This window comes from Zootoca vivipara, chromosome 3 (assembly GCF_965207765.1).
Source record: "Zootoca vivipara chromosome 3, rZooViv2.hap1.1, whole genome shotgun sequence".
In the NCBI taxonomy this organism is placed as follows: Eukaryota; Metazoa; Chordata; class Lepidosauria; order Squamata; family Lacertidae; genus Zootoca; species Zootoca vivipara.
Window position 1 is genome coordinate 67,868,254 of NC_142586.1, and position 20,056 is coordinate 67,888,309.

Genomic DNA, 20,056 nt, shown 5'->3' on the forward strand with positions numbered 1-20,056 from the left:
CCTCAGCCCTCTCAAGTTGAATATGCTAAGCCACTTTAAATAATGCCAAATTGGCATTTGCAAAACCACAGAGAAGGGAGGGACCAGGGCAGTGGAAGGACACTCCATTCCTCTGCCACTCCACTCTGACCCACGCCTTTCAAAGTACAGAGAAAAGGAGAAGGAAAGTCTTCTTACCACCTGTCACCTGACCTTCTGCTATGACTGATGCCTCTAAGCAGACAGCAGGCACTTTGACCAGACAGTGGAGATAACATACAGTCATGGTCAGGTGGTCAGGAAGCTTGATGGGGAGGTTTGGACGAGTTGGCTGTCCTGCAATGCTTTTTCAGGAGAGGTAGATCCTGTCCCCCTGATCTACCATATGGGCAGCCAAATCCACCAATAAGCACACAATCTTAATGTACAACATAAATTGAGACGTAACCTAAATTCAGGTGCTCATATGGCGGAAGAGCAGCATGTCATCCTCTCCACCATGTAGATCAGGCATCCCCAAACTGCGGCCCTCCAGATGTTTTGGCCTACAACTCCCATGATCCCTAGCTAACAGGACCAGTGGTCAGGGATGATGGGAATTGTAGTCCAAAACACCTGGAGGCCCGAAGTTTGGGGATGCCTGATGTAGATGATAGCATACATGCCAGGGCCTCCACACAAATGTCTAATTGCATCATTATCCTATTCACACCATTTCTCTACCTCAAAAAGAAACAAAAAAGGAATTGTGAGGCAGAGAGGGGGAAGTACAGCAATGAAACCCTGCAAGATGTTCCCGAAGAATCCTTATCTCATATGCTGTACCATCTGTTTAAGGAAGGGGCACATTGTTTCACAAAGGACCATAGCTCAGTGGTAGAGCACCTGCCTTGTATGCGGAACGTTGTAACACTCAAGTCTCCAGATAAGGCTGGGAAGACCCCTGCCTGAAATCCCGGAGAGCTATTTAAAGTCCATAGACAATACTGAGCTAGATAGACCAATGGTGTGATATGGCTGCTTCCTATGTTCTGGCTCTGTTTTCTTTCTTAAAAGTGCTAGGAGTGTTTTAACTTTTAGAACTAAGCAGCTGGAGCTCTCAGATTGGCAGGCTGCCTTCTCTATGTACCATCACCCTTTTAAACACGTGCTATGTTATGAGCCTCTTAAATCAGATACACCCAGCAGCAGCCTCCAGGATTACCGAAGCACTTCCCAAGAACCAAGTTAAGAGACGGGATCAAGAGCACGTTTAGATAATAATGTCATTTGCATGAGCCCAGAAATCCAGAATGTAACATTTTCTGACTGATCTGAACCCTGTATCTAATATTTTCCCACTGAGACTGGATAAATCTCTTAGCCTGATATATTCTCCAGTGCATCACAGTGGGTTGATGAGTCCCCTGCGGTTGAATTACTGCAGAGTGATTCTCAGCAAGGTCATAGTTCTGTCTCTTTGCTCACCTTCTCAAAAGTGTGACTCTGTAAGAGACTCTTGATGATGCTTTCATGCCGATCACAACTTGACTAAGGAAAAGAGACTACTTAATTGCCTGGCTCTTTAAAAATGAGACAGTAATATCCATTCATTTCACAATCAGGAAGGCTCTGCTCCCTTACATGACAATGCCTTTTAAAAATATTTTCCCATTACAAGTTTCAGAGTTGAAAAATTAGTACAGTGATGGTTTCCCCCAATGAACAATGCATGTAATAATATCGAACCCTTGAGGAGGAAGTACATATCCATTAGGCAATAGCAAGAAGATTTTATTTGAATCTGTCTACAGGAGGTCTTGCTTTGAAGAAACATATAATTGGTCACGATACAAATCATAGAAGCTACTACAGGCAGACCTCATTTTATTGTGCTTTACAGATATTGCTCCTTGTGGGGCAGCCTGTCCCCCACCCCTCTTCTGGCCATGGGCGTAGAGATGGCTAGGGCTGGAACCCAGTTTTTCCTCTCCAGCCCCTGCAGCCAGGGGAGCTGGTTTAATAGACTATAGTATATTGTAAACCTAACTTTGGTACGTATTTTTTTGGGGGGGGGGAGAGAAATTTATTGGTTCAGAACCGATCCTGCAATATCTCTGAGGTATGCTTGTATTTCCTAAGGTGGGGTGGGGGGAGCCACCTGATCATATGCAAGTTCTCTACTGGAAATGGGCAAATCTGTCAATTTTTGTTTGTCTCAGACTCATATTTCCAGCTTAAAATTCTCCACATTCTCAACTCTGTTGGTGTTTTTTTGGGGGTGTGTGTGTGCGCGCGCAGATGTGATCAGCATTTAGTGCAAATTTCTTCTGATAAACACCTTTCTACAGATTTTGCACACATTTTACCCCGGTATATGCAATTGTGTACAGATTACTTGGCTTGGCTGAAGAACTGCATTGGAAACATTAATCAAATTTCATATTTCAAAGGATGGCTGGGTTTTGGTTATCAATCAGATAACACAATTTTCCAACATTTGATTAAAAATACATATAAATATGTGCATTTTATGCAGAGAATGAATTCAAAGGTAGCAGCATTTCTAATGACTAAGTCTGCACTATACTATTTCATGAAACACCAAAATCCTGAGGTAAAACTCTAATCATGTTGTCTAAGATCGCAATCTAGATATTTATAGTGCCCCTCATCAATTTAAGTGCTCAACAAGATAATACAAAACCTACCATCATAATACCCAGTGAAAATCCTACAGGATAAAGGTATCACATGTTCAGAAGATTATAGCAATTGGATTCTGGTTATCAGAACACAGGCAAGGGTATTCCCAGGGCTGAGAAATACCCAGATGTATCTTGGCTTCTAATCATAGATTAAAGTTAGAATTACAGTTAGAATTACATGATATAATCAAGGATTATCTTGGAGCAGGTTTTCCTCCCAAGTAAAAACTAGAATGCTGCAGGAAAAGGTGCAGGCAAGCTATCTGGCTTCATTCTCCATATCAGCCAGGACTGCACCCTGGAAGAAAGTATTCATAAGTATTTTCTTTCCAGTGATGGATCAAAAACAACTTTTAAACCTTTTTAGAGTAGTTATAAATCCCACCAGCTATCATGATTTTTTCAAGAGCAGAATTTATTTTAAAATAAAAAAATTCCTTCAGTAGCACCTTAAAGACCAACTAAGTTTTTATTTTGGTATGAGCTTTCGTGTGCATGCACACTTCTTCAGATACCATGCACACGAAAGCTCATACCAAAATAAAAACTTAGTTGGTCTTTAAGGTGCTACTGAAGGAATTTTTTTATTTTACTTCGATCCAGACCAACACGGCTACCTACCTGTAACCAGAATTTATTTTGTCTGCTTTTAATTATGCATGGTGCCAGGCCACATTACAAATGAAAGTCAGTGTTGCAATGATCATAGATGAGACTATAAATGCACACATAATCCAAAGTGATGTAGCCTGATGATTACATCATAATATGAAGAGTTTAGTAATCCATCAAATTACGCACCAGCGGTTGTATATTTCCTGTAAGTAAAAGGCACCCTAGAGGCAAGAAGAAGTGATTATCCCAAAAATGTATTAGAACTTGACTTGAAACAACATGTGACATCAGTCATGCTTCAGCACATATAGGAGAGGTTTGGTTAGGAGATAAGATTATATCTTAACACTCTTGAAAACTTTGGGGATTGGTCTGGTCTACTGTGAAAATATTCAAATATTATCAAATGTTATGTCTCTGAACATGAATGTTAATACTCAGAAAGGAAAGAGAGTTAGTGTGTGAATAATGTCATCATGTTTATTTTAGCCCTCCTGTGGGGAAAAAAATTAACAACTGCAATCTAACACAGTTATACATTCATAAAAGGTAAAGGTACCCCTAACCATTAGGTCCAGTCGCGGACGACTCTGGGGTTGCGGCACTAATCTCGCTTTATTTGCCGAGAGAGCCAACAGCTTCCGGGTCATGTAGCCAGCATGACAAAGCCGCTTCTGGCGAACCAGAGCAGTGCACGGAAACGCCATTTACCTTCCCGCTGTAGTGGTACCTATTTATCTACTTGCACTTTGACGTGATTTTGAACTGCTAGGTGGGCAGGAGCTGGGACTGAGCAATGGGAACTCACCCCGTCGCAGGGATTCAAACCGCCGACCTTCTGATTGGCAAGCCCTAGGCTCTGTGGTTTAGACCACAGCGCCCCACGCGTTCCATACATTCATAAGCTTAAGAAAATAAATGGGAAAGGTGCATAGTTCAACTGTGGCCATTAGCTATAAAACTGGCAAGCACGCAATATGCATAATTCCATGAAAATGAAAATTAGTTTGCTACAACAGGGTAAATTTGATTTTTACCAAGGCAGCAACACTAGCAGTAGGGATATGTGAAATCCCCATGACAAATGTTGCTACTCTCACATTCTCTTAGCTTCCCTCCTAATTCCACAGGTGTTTTGGTCCAAGAAGATGCCTCCAAATGCATTTCAAATGTCACTTCGGGGGGCGGGGGAGGACTGGTGGTGCTGCAGCTAAAAATCAACGACAAGATACAAATGACAAGTCAAAACAGCAGCATTTATTTGGGGAAGAGCTGACTTTCCATCATGTTGTTGGGCTAGAAGGATCATTTATAGTATTTAGATGTTCAAAGAGGCATTTATCTTATTTTTCAAGGGTCATTTTCATGCCACAGCAGTGATGTGACGATTCGGAGGCAGGTTGTAGACATGTTATGAGAACACACATGGGAAAACTCCTACCTCAACAGAGTTAACTTCTATGTCACTTTTAAAATGTTGATGTTATTTTTTTTCTGAATTGACGACCTTCATCAATCATAGTTATGTTAAAAATATACAATCTGAGAAAATTTAGTATTTCTGTTTAATTTCTCGATGTGAGACGTTGCTTTTTGACAGTCATTACATTTTGACAGTCTCTTACCGCTACTTCTCCACTGCAGTTTCTTGACTGGCAAATACCAGCTATTCTGTTTGGAATCAGAACATCTTCCCAGCAAGATGGACCCTTAAAAAGAAAAGAGATATATATTTTTAAAAATATATCAGAAGAAAAGTTTCACTTACTCTGCTTTGGAATTTCCCCAAAGAGACAGGAAAAGCAATAACAACACTGTTTAAAACAAGAAATAACAAAAGGAAAGAGGAAACACTATAAAAATAAAAAGGTAACGAATCCAGAACATGCAGTGAAATGTACATTAAATATAAAAGCACATTACAAAAAGATATGGGATTCAAAACTACAGAAATGTGAAATTAAATGCATTCATGTTGAGTTAGTTCCCACTGCCATAAATCAAATACACTGATGCAAATACACTTTAGATACTGTTACTTCTGGTACAGCAGCTGCCAGGGCTCACCACACTGAACATATTTCACCTGAGATAAAAGATCTTAAGCAGTTTCCACTTTCTGGGCACAATGCAAAATGCTCAGTTCTGACCAATGAAGCGCAAAAGAGCCTGAGTCTGAGAGATCCAAAGAACATCTTTATCCCATGTGAACCTGCCTGCCCATTGAGATCTTCATCAGAGACCTCACTGCCGCTGGAGGTCAGGCAGGCAGAAATCTGGAACAGGGTCTTTTCTGTGGCAGCTCCTCAACTGCCGAATCTCCTCCATATTCACTTGGCACTATTTATTTTGTCTTTCAGGTGAGCAAGAAAAACAGCTGAATTTGCCCAGTGCTTCAGGAAGCTAAGATGAGAACCTTTCTCATCTTTGCCGCTGCTCTTATGTATGTTGTTTTGCTTGGAGGGAATTAGTTGCTTTATGAGATCTTGCTGTAAGACAGTTTTCACTGTTTCTAAGACAATTTAAGCACTTGTTCTGATGAAAATATGAGGCATGGATTTTTTTAAAAAAAAATAAAGAAAAAGGGGAAAGTGTATGCAAGATATATGAGCCACCAAATAGGAAGACCATCCGGGTGAAGGTTCCCCTATCAGACCCTTAGTAAATACATGGTGGTTAGATATGGGGCATTCACGCACTCACTGAAAATGAGGAGCATAATTTCTGAAGAGCGCTAATGGTCAATCTTTACTTTTTAAACATCTGAGAAAGAATTATCTGTGTGACTGCAACAATTCTATTCTAACAAAGCAGTTCTTAGAAGCGGAATCTATTTAAATGGTATTTTGCATAAAGCAAATGCAATAAATAAATGAGGATTGCAGAAGGAAAACTGAATAATTAAAGCCCAAGTTTAATGCATCCATATGCAAGTTGTAAACTATGGTAATGGTCTTTTTGCAAGTTTCCAAAGTTTTAGAAGGTTCACAGACTTAAGTGATATTTTGCTGAGACTTTGCAATTGACAAGGAAGAGGTTGGTATAGATTTTGTATTTAAAATTTGGTCACAATTTTACTTATTACTTTCAAATAATTTACTATTAAAATGTGAACAACTGAATACAGATGAGGGAAGAATTATTTATCTTGGTCAGGCTACATATGCTGCAAATATCCTTCAGGTGCCATGCTTCAACTTGAGGTTTCTAGCTCTGGGGAAGGTTTGTGTTTAGTCTAACTGTGAGTGTAAGCGATGGTCCCTTCTCCAGTAGCTTCTCAGATCTGCTAACCAAGTCCCTGAACTGCTATAGTGCACAGATGCTATGTGTAGGTGCCTCCTCAATCTTACAAAGTATCCCAGTCCCTGTGATAAGAGTGCTAAAACAATGCACAGGAACACATGCATGTGTAGGTAAAACACCACACAAAAGGAATATTGAGGCAACATACAATTACATTAATATTGCTGATATTTACCAGATTGTTTTCAATGAATCCGGGCACTTTTCAACTTCAATGGATTTTGTATGGGGACTGATTTGTAAATCCGGGGACTGTCCCCAGGAAACGGGGACGTCTGGTAACCTCAGATTAAATTATCTGTAGCACGGGTGTCAAACACAAGGCCCGGGGGCCAAATCCGGCCCGCCAGACCTCGTCATGTGGCCCGCCGAGCACCCCAGCCAGCGGGACCCAGCAGCGGGACCTTGCTGCTGAAGCGCCGCGCCGACAAAGCGCCGACAAACTTTGAATCCTCCTCCTCCTGCCACGGCTCGGTGCCTGGAAACGGCTGCTGCTGCTGCTGCTGCTGCTGAAGCACAGACAAAGCACCCAGCAGCGCCGCGTGGAGGAGGAGGAGGATTCAAAGTGCTACAGAGCACTGCTGCGTCCCAGAGGCTCGGCACTCTCCGCACGGTGCTGCCGGGCACCGACCCGGCAAGCCGCCTCCTCCTCCTCTTGCCTCACCTCCTCCTCCTCCTGCTGCGGCTCAGCCTCATGAGCGTGCAACTCTGAGGCTTTACGCACTTCTCCTAAAACGGACACCCGCTGCCTCACGCTGCACGGGAAATGCTTTTTGCCCCTGGGTCCCTTCGCGCTCTTTTCTGGCGTTGAATCAAGGCGGAGACCCCCCTTCCCTTTCTTTCTTTCTCTCTCTCGTTCTTATTCTTTCTTTCCCTCTACTTCCTTCCTTCTTTATCTCTGTCTTCTCTCCCTCTTTCTTTTTCTTTCCTTCTTAATCCCTTCCTTATTTCCTACTCTTCTTTCTCTCCCCTCTTTCCTTCCTTCCTCTCTCCCTCCTGCTCCCTCTTTTCTTCCTTTCTTCCTCCCTCCCTCCCCTCCCCTCCCCTGCCTCTCCCTCTCCTCAGAAACATAGGATGCTGCTTTATACTTCTGGCCCTTAAACCCTGGAACCAGGAGAGTCAACCTCAGCCAGTCCCTTTGGTGAAGGGTGGTGGCTCACTGGCAGAACATCTGTCCTGCATGCAGAAGGACCCCAGCATCTCCAGGTACTAGTAGCTCTGCAAAGGTCCTGCATGAAACCCTAGCGAGCCTCCACCACCCAGTGCAGTTACCAAAAATCATTTTTCAATAAATTGTACAATAATTGTACATTTGAATATCTACTTGCCATTATTCTGACTATGTTTCTGCTTTCAGAGCTAGTTATTACTTACATTATTACAAAAAAAAGTAATAATTGAATGCAGTGACAATAATTTATGATAATAAAGAGTGGACACATAGTCCTACATATACTCCGGCCCTTTGAGGGTGACCAAACTGCTGATGCGGCCCCCCGATGAATTTGAGTTTGACACCCCTGATCTGTAGATTAGAACCAATCCTTAACTTGCCTGAGCAGCATGGTTGCTACTTCTATGTGATCACATCCCATGGTACTCTAATAATATTTGAAACAGGAAAACTGCATAGGAGCGGCATATTACACACACACACACACACACACACACACACACACACACACACACTCCACACCAATGCTACTGACCTTCAGATGGCATAGAGTGAGTGACCACACCCCAAGCCCCACCCACATGATTTCTGCATTTCAAACTTCATCAGAGCAGCACACGAGAACCTATCCTTATTGTTTATATGCTATGGCAGCTCAAGTATCTGTGCAAATAAAGGGGTAGGACTCTGGAATGTTTCTACAATTTCAGTGTGGATTGGTATGAGGGCATTCGATCTACTCAGGTCTTGGGTGATAAAGGAGTTGTCACCTGCTTCCAGATCCTTTTCCTCAATCTTTGCACTTTTACTCCAGATGCCACTTGCTCTCTAGGGCACTGTTTCCCAACCAGTGTGCCTCCAGATGTTTTGGGACTACAACTCCCATCATTCCTGACCACTGGTCTTGCTAGCTAGGGATGATGGGAGTTGTAGTCCCAAAACATCTGGAGGCACACTGGTTGGGAAACACTGCTCTAGGGGAACCAACCTCACCATTTCGAGAACCTCTGACAGAAGTTGCACTGTTTTAACTGCAGCTGAAATGGGGAAGTTTCAGCCACCACCCCCCTTTTTTAAAAAAAAAACAGGTCGAAAAATGTACTAGAGAAATTCAGTAAACTGACAAATTAATCAGAAGATCAGAAACACAAGTCAGTGATTCATAAAATAATTTGAACCATTTGGAAGGTATGAAATTATTATAATGCTTCATTGCCCAAACCCAAAGAGCACTCACTAATGGTTCCTCATTATGCCGGGAAAAAGTGACAAGTGGGGTGCCGGAGAGTTCTGTTCTGGGCTTGTTGTTGTTCTACATCTTTATAAATGGCTTGGATGAAGGAATTGAGGGGGGAGTCATCAATTTTGCAGATGACACCAACAGTGTCAATAGTGTGGTGCAGCAGCAAAAAAAATAATGCTATTAGTTGGATGGCCATCTGTCACAGATGCTTTAGTTGAGATTCCTGCATTGCAGGGGCTTGGACTAGATGACCCTTGAGTCCCTTCCAACTCTAAGATTCTGTTATTCTATTCTAGGCCACATAGTGTACTGCTCAAATGAAGTAATATTGCCACTCTATTCTGCCTTGGTCAGACCACACCTGGAGTATTGTGTCCAGTTCTGGGCACCACAATTTAAGGAGGATATTGACAAGCTGGAACATGTGCCGAGGATCAATCAAGATGATGGAGAGTCTGGAGACAAAGTCTTATGAGAAATAGTTGAGGGATTTGGGTATGTTTAGTCTGGAAAGGAGGAGACATGATAACCATCTTCAAATATCTCAAGGGCAGTCACATGGAGGAGGGAATATGCTTGTTTTCTCCTGCTCTGGAGGCTTGTTCCAGAACCAAGGGATTCAAATTACAAGAAGCATCAAGAATAGCCTTCTGACAGTAAGAACTGTTTGACAGTGCAACAGAATCCCTTGGAAGGTTGTGGGCTCTCCTTCCTTGGGGGTTTTGAAGCAGAGGTTGGATGGCCATCTGTCATGGATGCTTTAGTTGAGATTCCTGCATAGTAGGGGGTTGGACAAGATGAACCCTGGGGTCCCTTCCAACTCTGCAATTCTATGGCTCCATGAGCTTGTGTATAATATCATCACATATATTAATTAAGATTACCCAGAAAATCCAGCACAGGTGCATTTAATTTTAAATGGGAGAAATTACAAAAAATAAGAGGATTTGTTAAAAGGATGATTTTTTAAAAATAGTAAGAAGGGTCAGGTCTGTTTAGCAGGGTTATTTAAAACCAATATAATACTCATCCATTTAGCGCTTCTGCGCATGCATGCAGGCTACAGATGCGCCAAACCCGGAAGTAACCCGTTCCGGGACTTCCGGGTTCGGCGCATCCGTAACCTGAAAAGACGCGACATGAAGCGGACGTATCATTGAGGTATGACTGTACAATTCCCCCATTTTCAAGCTCTATGTCTAGTATAGGAATAGCATAGGAATAGCATATTCAAAAACAGCCCATCTTTTTTCTGATACAATACTATTATAGGAGGCAAATTAGGTTTCCAATTTTTAATGTACAGTAGTCTTAACAGGTTTAATTTATCATCATCTGTTCAAACACCCTTTCCTAGGAAAAAACTTGCTGCGGCACAAATGGGGCTTTCAACAACCTAGAGTCAACCAATGGCCACATGATATGCTAACTGTTGTGTGATAGGAGATCTCATTTCAATTCAGAACATGGAAATGTATTTGAATAGCAACAGATATTATCATGTAAAGCTTCATTTATTTCACCAGCCCTTATGTCTTGATAATTGCTAATCCAACTGGACTACATTTATTAAATGAGATAAGACACACATTACATTTCAAGTGAATGCTTGGGTATTATCATAATGTAAACATGATTACTTTGCTCCCAAATTTGCTTGAATTTTTTGGGGAATGTATCCCTTCTAGTCTGCAAAACCCATCCTACAATGTCACAGGCTATTCTGGGGGGAGTGGAAGGACAGTGGAGGTGTGGAAGCAGAAGCAAGAAAAGACACCTCTGCCGATTTTTAACGCAGTGTCCATGGAGGTTGGTCATTAACATAATTTCATGCTACATTTAAATATTAAAAGAGATTTGCAAAACTGACGCTTGTGGATTGAAGTCTTATATTGTAATTGTTTTGCTTTACTCACAGCAAAAAATGGGGCCAGGTAAAACTTCCACTGCCACCTCAGAAATGCCAGTGGCATGAATTTTATATAAATAAGAAGGTAATTGCTAACCCAGCAGTCCCATATCTGAGATGTGATATGTCTGATAGAATATGTCTGATAGATAGGCCCATCTCAACACTAAAATGTGTATCATTGTCATGGTGTTCCCACAAAGGGAAGCCTGAAAGCAGAACTTTTGTAACAGGTTTTGAAATTTCCACAACTATTTCCAAGAGCATTTGCCCAGGTTTAAAAAAATTGCTATTTTATCTGGCTCAATAGTTTTGGAATGTTACTCCTCACAATTTGTGTCTTGATATTTATTGTTCATTTTAATTTTGTATAGATATTTGTTATGTTTATGCACACTACTTTGGCCACCTCATGAGAAGAGAAGAATCCTTGGAAAAGACCCTGATGTTGGGAAAGATTGAGGGCACTAGGAGAAGGGGACGTCAGAGGACAAGATGGTTGGACAGTGTTCTCGAAGCTACGAACATGAGTTTGACCAAACTGCGGGAGGCAGTGCAAGACAGGAGTGCCTGGCGTGCTATGGTCCATGGGGTCACGAAGTGTCGGACACGACTAAACGACTAAACAACAACAACAACATGCACACTACCCTGGAATCCATGTTTGGAGGAAGCTTTGATATTAAAAGTTTCTAGAGAAAGAAATTTTGGTTGGCATCAAATGAAGTAGTTTGACCTCTCTCTGCTCTCCCTGCATACATTCTCCAAATCTGATCCAAAAGGTTTGCAAGAAAACCCAGAATAAATTTAGGATAAGAAGTTCTGTTGCACTAATGCAGGCACCCCCAAACTTTGGCCCTCCAGATGTTTTGGACTACAATTCCCATCTTCCCCAACCACTGGTCCTGTTAGCTAGGGATCATGGGAGTTGTAGGCCAAAACATCTGGAGGGCCGCAGTTTGGGGATGCCTGCACTAATGGAACTACATCATTTGATACCACTCCTTATAAATAACATGAGGAGCAAAACTGGCATCAAGTCAGGTGGCAGAGGAACCAACCCTCATGGCAGGTTGCCAGGAACAGGTAAGACAAGGAAAAGTCCTTACCACTTGCTTTTTATTCAATATTTACAGAGAGAGGCTTGGGAATGCAGCATCTTGGGAAAATGGTGTTGTCCTGAGTAAATCTCCATCCCCCCTTCCCTCCTGCTTCCTCATTCTTGAACAGTACCACCCACTCTACGGTTGCCGCTTAGGGCCATCTGTCTCTGAGCTCTTTGCTCTCCTACTTTTAAGGCTCATCAGATTCTTGGAGATGGTGGGTCTGGAATGCTTTCTAGTGATAATGTGTCAGCCAGCTGCTCCGGCTCTGCCTCCTCCTCCTCTCCCATTATTTCCCAACTTTCCCCCCTCATCTTCCTCTGAGCTGTGCTGTTCCTTAAACCTCTGTTGTAATTCTGAACTGTCTTCTTGTTCTCTGGAAGGGTCAGGCTGGGGAAGTGGTCTCCACCATTCCTCCCCTGCCCAGTCCCTGACACATCAAGGCTTAGCATTGCCAGGCAACTGCTAAGGTCCCAGCAGGGCCCGCTCTTGAAGAGTGATCTCCAGAGTGAAGAGCATCTCCAGAGTGATGAAGTGAACGGATTCCAGCAACATTGGTTCACTCAAGAGTTCATTCAAGGGCTAATGTAAGAAAGCTCAGGCAACAGACTAAGTTGGATTTCAAATAGTCATATATTGGCTTAAGAAACTGAAATATGAGTGAACCTTCTGAATGTGCTGGAGCAAATAAATCAGGACTTCTTCAAGTAACTAAGTTTTAAAAGTTTTGGAACAAGCCAGAATATTGTGTAAACTACAAACCTTGTATAAATATTCTGGCTCATTCCAGAGCTATGAATTATTTAGTTTCCCAGTTTGGACAAAACAAGAAAATATGGTTAACAGAATACTTCCTGGTTTGCTGATTCATAGTGTGTTGAGATGTGATTGTCTAAAAATGGTCTCAGTGTGACTTGGAACTGTGTTTAATTGAACCTGGTTTCTCATCCCATTTCACCTTTGGGTTGCAAGTTGGATGGCAGGACGAGCAAAAATCACATCATTTATTCATGAATAATGGCTACCTTTGAAGCATTAATCTGTGTGCAAATGTTTATTTTGGTACAAACTATAAATTTTGCTACTCATCTGGAACAAAATACACAGAAACCTAAAATATTAATATTAATGATTTTTTGTATTGTTGTGTGAATTGGCTTAAGCAACAACAAAATACCCTTTTTACTAAAGATTCTCCAACCCTGAGGGAGTCCTCTAATCTCTCCCTGCATGTGAATTCTCAGTTTTGAGCACATTTTTACTTAAAGCACTCATAATAAGGCATATCTGCATATAAGCTCACCAAGACAACTTAATATACAAATCAAGGACTTTGATTTGCATTTCTGCTATTAAGAACAATAATTAGCAACCTTGTCTGCTAAATAACAATTTGTGCTGCGCCACCATGTAAATAATTTGTGCCACACTGAAATATACACAAGAGGTAATAAATCAAAGATGTAGGGAAAGTAGATCCCCACAGCCTCTGTATGAATATTCCCAAATAATTAAAACTGGTTTAAATATGGTAACTGATATGCATGGCTTTATCTAAAACATTTTTTGTGGAACTAACACTGTAAGACGCCAATACATAAATAAAATTAAAGTCCCTTCTAAATGAACATGCAGAGAAGCAGCAGCTAAGAAACAAAATGTCTATACCACACTCCTTAATTTCATTCATATATATATATATATATATATATATATATATATATATATATATATAAAATGCTATATTGGTAAATATTAGTTGCACGCTACACATTAGGTTAAAATCCATCCTGACCCCCAAAATGGTCCAGTTCTGGAAAATGCTCTATCACAGCTCCTCGGATACTGCACTTTAAAACCGTAAAATCAAGATTTCACACAATACCTGAAGAAAACAGATTGCTACCTAGTCCATTTTTTATTTTGCACAAAATCAGCATCCATGGGTGGGGGACTAAATATTATCAAGTGTGCCAGAGAGAAGCAAAGAATCTGTGTATCAATTCAAAAAGAAAAATATGTATCCAACAAGAACTTTCATTAACATACTAAAACCATAAAACATATTAGCATACATATTTGCTATTTATAAAGTTTACCAATTACACCTGGAATATTTTACTGAAATATTATTTTAGAGGAAATACATACATATAAGGAATATAACACCCAATTCATCCAAGAAAATATTTTGATAGATTTGCTCCAGAGCTGCAGTCAAAGACCCATAGATTATATTTACTTTGAACGCATAAGACAAATTGTTTACCTATATAAGGGTAGGGGGCAGGAGAGGGTTCCAACTCTATCTTTTTTAAAAAAACAACAACAACAACAATTTATTAAGTTTTCCAAATAAACACATTAAAAACAATAAACAAAACAAACATTCAAAAACAAATACATCACATACATTTATCTTTTAACAATTCTTTCCAAATCTCTCATTCTACTCTATCTTTACTTTGTAATAGTTTTGTAAGGGTGGGGAGGGGGCATTAACATGGCCAAAAATCAATGACTGAGAGGAGGTTCCAAATCTTTTTCCCGCCTGTCATTTATTCCCTTGAAATGATTCTCCCAGCTCATGTGCATTTGCTTGGGTTTGTCTATTATTATTATTATTATTATTATTATTATTATTATTATTATTATTATTATATCCTCCTTAGCTGATTTCTCAAAGCAGAAGAAGCTTTTTTCAAGGGAGAATCTGTAGGTGAGAGGAGGTGAAAGTCCCTTCCAGCATAACAGGAAGGGATGTTGCGGGCTCCCACGTACCCTCCACGTGCTGGGGGGATGGTTGCCATCCCTCCAGCCATAGGCTGGGCCCCGGGCGCGTTGCTCCCCAGCGCGTCCAATCCGGACGTCCCGGGGGCATGGCTTGCTGCCTTTAAGCAGGCGCGCGGCCGGGGTTCAGTCTCTTTGCTCCTGCCCCCAGCTGCTGTGCTTTGCCTGCTTTGCGCTGCTTTACCTGCTTCTTCCTGCTTCGCCGCGATCGGCCAGCCTCCCACATTTCACCAAAGTGTCATATGATTATCTGTTTCTTTAGGGAACCTTAACCCCTGTATATTTGTGTAGTGTGTAGTGGCAGGAAACTTACTTTACTATGAGAGGTAACCTATTCCCAGTGGATTTTTTATTTTTTATTTAATTTTTTTTTACTTTGCCTTTCCTATGTGCTCATTACTAACTTGTTATCTGCTTCCTTGGAATCTGGGCTTAAAACACGCTCATGAGAAACACAAACAGATTTTGAGCCAAGGATGAGAGCAAGCAGCTAGCAAAAAAATATGAAGTCAGGTGAATTGTCTCTCATCTTGGATCAATGTCAATAGCTTTCAAGCTAAGGACTAATGATGACAAGGGGCAACTAAATACCTGAATCTTAATTCTAGGAGATACTAGCACCTAATTTCCTACACCAGCATTCATGCACATGCATCCTTTCAAATCAGAGTATCCACACCAGCCAAAATATTTTGTGATTTATAGCTGGGAAGAGAGAAGGAAGTCAACAACATACTATATTATTTAACTCTGTTGGAACACAGTGTGTGTGTGTGTGTGTGTGTGTGTGTTACTTTATGAATCACTCTGCATACAGAACTGTTTATATCAGGCATCCCCAAACTGCGGCCCTCCAGATGTTTTGGCCTACAACTCCCATGATCCCTAGCTAAGAGAACCAGTGGTCAGGGATTATGGGAATTGTAGTCCAAAACATCTGGAGGGCCACAGTTTGGGGATGCCTGGTTTATATCGAACAACAATGGGCAAGTCTTTATCAATAAGAAGAGACCAGTAATAAGCATATGGCAAGCTAATTATTTCTCCTGAATTAGAACATCAGAAACAAACAAGGGCTAATCTTATTAATAATCCTGACAGCCAAAGCATGCTTATCTGAATTTATAAACCCCAGAAATCATCATGTTATTTTCTGAAGACATTTCTGTTTTGCCTGCTTATGTTTGGCTTGTTGCAGTGAAAATCTAGCTTTTAAAAATACAATAAAAGAGAAGGCAAATACTTCATGAAAATATAAAAGCCTATTTACATAATAAAAAGAACATTGTTCTAGCTAGTTTAACTGGCCTGTCTGAAGATTTATGTAAAGGAGGACAACAAAAGAATTGGGAGAGGGTTTAGCTGGTATAAATGTTGTTATATTGTCATTGTGCTGTTTCCAAAACAACCCTAGAGATTATTAAAGGGTTACTATATACAGTCATACCTTGGAAGCCGAACGGAATCTGTTCCGGAAGTCCCTTCGACTTCCAAAACTGTTGGAAACCAAGGCATGGCTTCTGATTGACTGCAGGAAGCTCCTGCAGCCAAATAGAAGCTGCGCTGGATGTTCGGCTTCCAAAGAACGTTTGGAAACTGGAACATTGGCGTTCGGGAGCCAAAACGTACAAGTTGCAAGGCATTGGGCTTCCCAGATACAACTGTATATGGCAATACTGCAGGAATCATCATCGGGTTTCGCTGCTGAAATCAGTATATGGTATAGCAGAATAAACTACAAAAACAAACATACAATACTTCTGCATCTTCCTCTGCAGAATCCCTGTCAGTAAGAGTTGGGCCACCCAGTGCTGGTGTGGCAGGCAGGTCCCTCTATCAAACCTGCACAACATGAGGCTGTGGGCCAGTCACAATATCTTCTCTGACAGTATCTTCATACTCCAAGAATCTCTGGGGGAATTCCAGTTGTTGTCAGGAGCAGGTCAGTAATAAAACACCCAGTGTCAGGGAAGTTAACTTTTTATTCAAAGAAACCAAAACACTGCATGCCTAGTGATCACAGCAACTCTTCCCAGTAGGCCTTTCTTCCAATGAGGCAACTGAGAGTGCTGAAATTCCCTGCCTTCCCACCACTCTCTAAGGCTTCTCTCCCCAGTAGCCTGAGGTCCTGCTGTCTTGTCTCTTTGCTCCACCCTCTTCATTTCTCTGCGTGTTCTGTGAGACCAGGGGGGAAGGGGAGCTGACTGTTGCAGCAGCAGGAGGAGAATCCATGGATTCTTCAGCAGCCTGCTTCATCTCTGTCTCCTGACTCAGCTCCTCTCCTGCTTCTGATTCTGAACTGCTCTCTGCCACAACCTCTTCTTGCTCCCTAAGCCCTGTTGCCTCTTCTGCTTCTGATACCTACTCCTTCCCAATCTGCCCCCTCTTCTCCCTCTCTCCACTCATTGCTGTCCCACCACCTATCCTCTGACTCTGAGCCTTCTTCCCCTGTGATATCCCTTTGGGGTTCCCCTGGGGGTTCCCTGGCTGGTGCTTCCTAGCCAGTCCTTGACAGTTGTTCAGAGCCCTTTCCCAGTGAGATTTTTATCCCAGTTTTTACCAGCATTGATCTGAAATTGTATTTACTGTATATAGGTTTTATTGTTAAATGGCTTCAGGATGTTTTATGAGAAGTGGGACATGGGTGGCACTGTGGGTCAAACCACAGAGCCTAGGGCTTGCCAATCAGAAGGTCATCGGTTCGAATCCCCGCAACGGGTGAGCTTCTGTTGCCCAGTCCCTGCTCCTGCCAACCTAGCAGTTCAAAAGCACATCAAAGTGCAAGTAGATAAATAGGTACCGCTCCTGCAGGAAGGTAAACGGCATTTCCATGCGCTGCTCTGGTTTGCCAGAAGCAGCTTAGTCATGCTGGCCACATGACCCGGAAGCTGTCTGCGGACAAACACCGGCTCCCTCGGCCAGTAAAGCGAGATGAGCGCCGCAACCCCAGAGTCATTTGCGACTGGATCTAATGGTGAGTGGTCCCTTTACCTTTTAAGAGGCCATTAGTGGGACCTGCCTAGCAAATGCCAGCAAGGAAGGACTTGCCTCACTTACAAGCTGAGTGAGTTCCATATGTTCAGCCTTACTCCCTTGTCCTTGAGGTCTAATGGCAGCAGGACAACAGCAGGGAAGACCAAGGATGAGGGCAGGATATGCTGCCTAAATAATCCTGGTTCCATGTGGACACAGCATGTTGTTAATATTTCCTATACTGCACTGGAAAGTGATGGCATTGTACAAATATTTTGTCAGCCACTTTGACAGCCTCTCGGGGTTATAAAGTGTTCTAAAGTACAGCAGTCCCACAACCTTCTTGGGATTGGGCCTAAAAAAAAAATGTGTATAGTCAAAACCCATTGGGGTCTCTGGTGGGTGGAATTGGCAATGTCATTTTTGCTGGAACCCTGCCACAAGTTTCGAGCTTACTGTATTACAAACACACACAAACAACACTCAAACTCCTCCGTAACAGTACAGAAGAAAGACGCTACATAAGTTATTACAGTGGAACATAATGTGGGATACAAGGTGCTCACTTCCCATTTTCAGAATCTGTTTAAGGGACCAGATTTCTCACCAGGTAAGCATGCAATCCCAATAATGAAGCAGATGCCTCTAGTAATTAACCCTGGCAGAATGATGCCATTTCCTCTCCATGACAAACTCAAGGCAAAGCTACCAGTTTCTGAGAATCGCAAGTGAGGAATGCACTGTCACAGTCAGGTCCTGCTTGTGGCTTCCCAGAGGTATCTGCCTAGCCACTGGGAGTCCAGGATGTGGGACAAGATAGGGCTTTGGTGTGATCCAGGAGGACCCGTCTTATCTTGGTAACTCTTGGTAGGGAAGCCAGGGAGCTTTAGAAGTCACACAGGCGACTGAAAAAAGAACCATAAGTGAGCTATTTGGTCACTGTAGGGAAACAAAGACTAGCTGAATATATGTTTGGATCAAGAGACAATATTTCCAACTATCAAGCAGTGAAGAAATTATGGCACAATTTGCAATGCTAAGTATTTCAGTAAGTTGGTTACTTCCTCACAGTTTTGGCAGTTAAAGCTAAAATAAAACTTTAAAATGTGTATGTTAACACCCTGCTTCTAAGATACAGATCTCCAGCACCGCAGGCCATGTGAAGAATAAAAGAAACTAAAAAAAAGAAATGCACCTTTAACAGATGGACCTAGGAGCTTCCATTACTGAAAGAAGGTGACAAGAATCTCCCTGGGGGGATCGCTCATCGAATGCATGAGGTTAAGGATGAATAATCAAGAACATGAAGGTTCCATGGTCTTATGTTATACAGACAGATCTGGGGAACATATTTCACCATAGTCTGTGAAAATGACAAGTACTCCCACATTATCCTTAGGTGCTTTTCTCAGCCAGCTGTTCTTCACAGAGCACCAAGACAAAAGGAAACATTTAATGAACCCGAGAACTATCCAAATTCCCCTGAGAAGGCAGTATCCTGTAACTCATGTTCATAGAAATTTGTTCACAGGTTGAAAAGAGACCAAACTAGAAAAGTGGGTTGTAAAGACTCTTTTTCAGTGTGCTCAGTTAGTAACTTCATACTCACTGTAGATCTCCTTTGGTTTACCCGAGTGTTCTGGAATAAGATATTTCTTAAGAGGGAAGATGTTGTGATAATAGCTTGAATTTAAAGAGGCACTTGTGCAGGACCTTTCGCTGGGGAGCAGCAAGAGGAGTCCTATTCAGAAGCTGAGAATATGTGAGTCAGCCATAATAATATAACCTATTCCATTTATTTATTAAGCATATGTATGCTTCGTACTTACTGAACACAACACTTAAGCAGCACACTCATAAAAACAAATATGCAGAGACAACACAGGAAGAGGTCACCCTTCTACAGTACTTTGTTTTAGGTATCACACTCTTACTTTACCACAACCAAATCCCTACTGGTATGAAAAACTTTGCCATTCCACTGTTCAAGCTACAGATACTAATCACATTTAGCTGTTGTTAATCTAACCACTGTTCCACTTTCACAACACGAATTATCTGCCACCATTCTGAGAGCTGTTTTTTCCCTTATTAAAATGAACTGAAAGGAAATAAGCCACCCAACACAGAAGACACTGGTTAAACAAACTTCACATGAGGGTGCAGTCAGTTAAACAAACAGCACACGCTAGCATAGCTGTGGTTGTAGCCTCCCAATGGAAATGTTTAAAATGCTAAATTTTGTAGTCCAGGGAAACAGAAAACACTTAAAACCCTCAC

The 20,056-nt window shown here is 41.8% G+C and overlaps 1 protein-coding gene across 3 annotated transcripts in view; it reads right to left on the reverse strand.

Moving 5' to 3' along the window:
- Nucleotides 1-20,056, reverse strand: part of PRKN (parkin RBR E3 ubiquitin protein ligase) — a 602,317-nt gene that overhangs the window by 304,284 nt on the left and 277,977 nt on the right. For 2 of the 3 annotated variants that reach the window (XM_035108599.3, XM_088666302.1), the window contains exon 5: nt 4,907-4,990. The exons of the other annotated variant lie outside the window; for it this stretch is intronic. In XM_035108599.3, the coding sequence (XP_034964490.2) occupies nt 4,907-4,990 (84 nt within the window). The remainder of the gene's footprint in view (nt 1-4,906; nt 4,991-20,056) is intronic. 3 annotated transcript variants of the gene reach the window in all.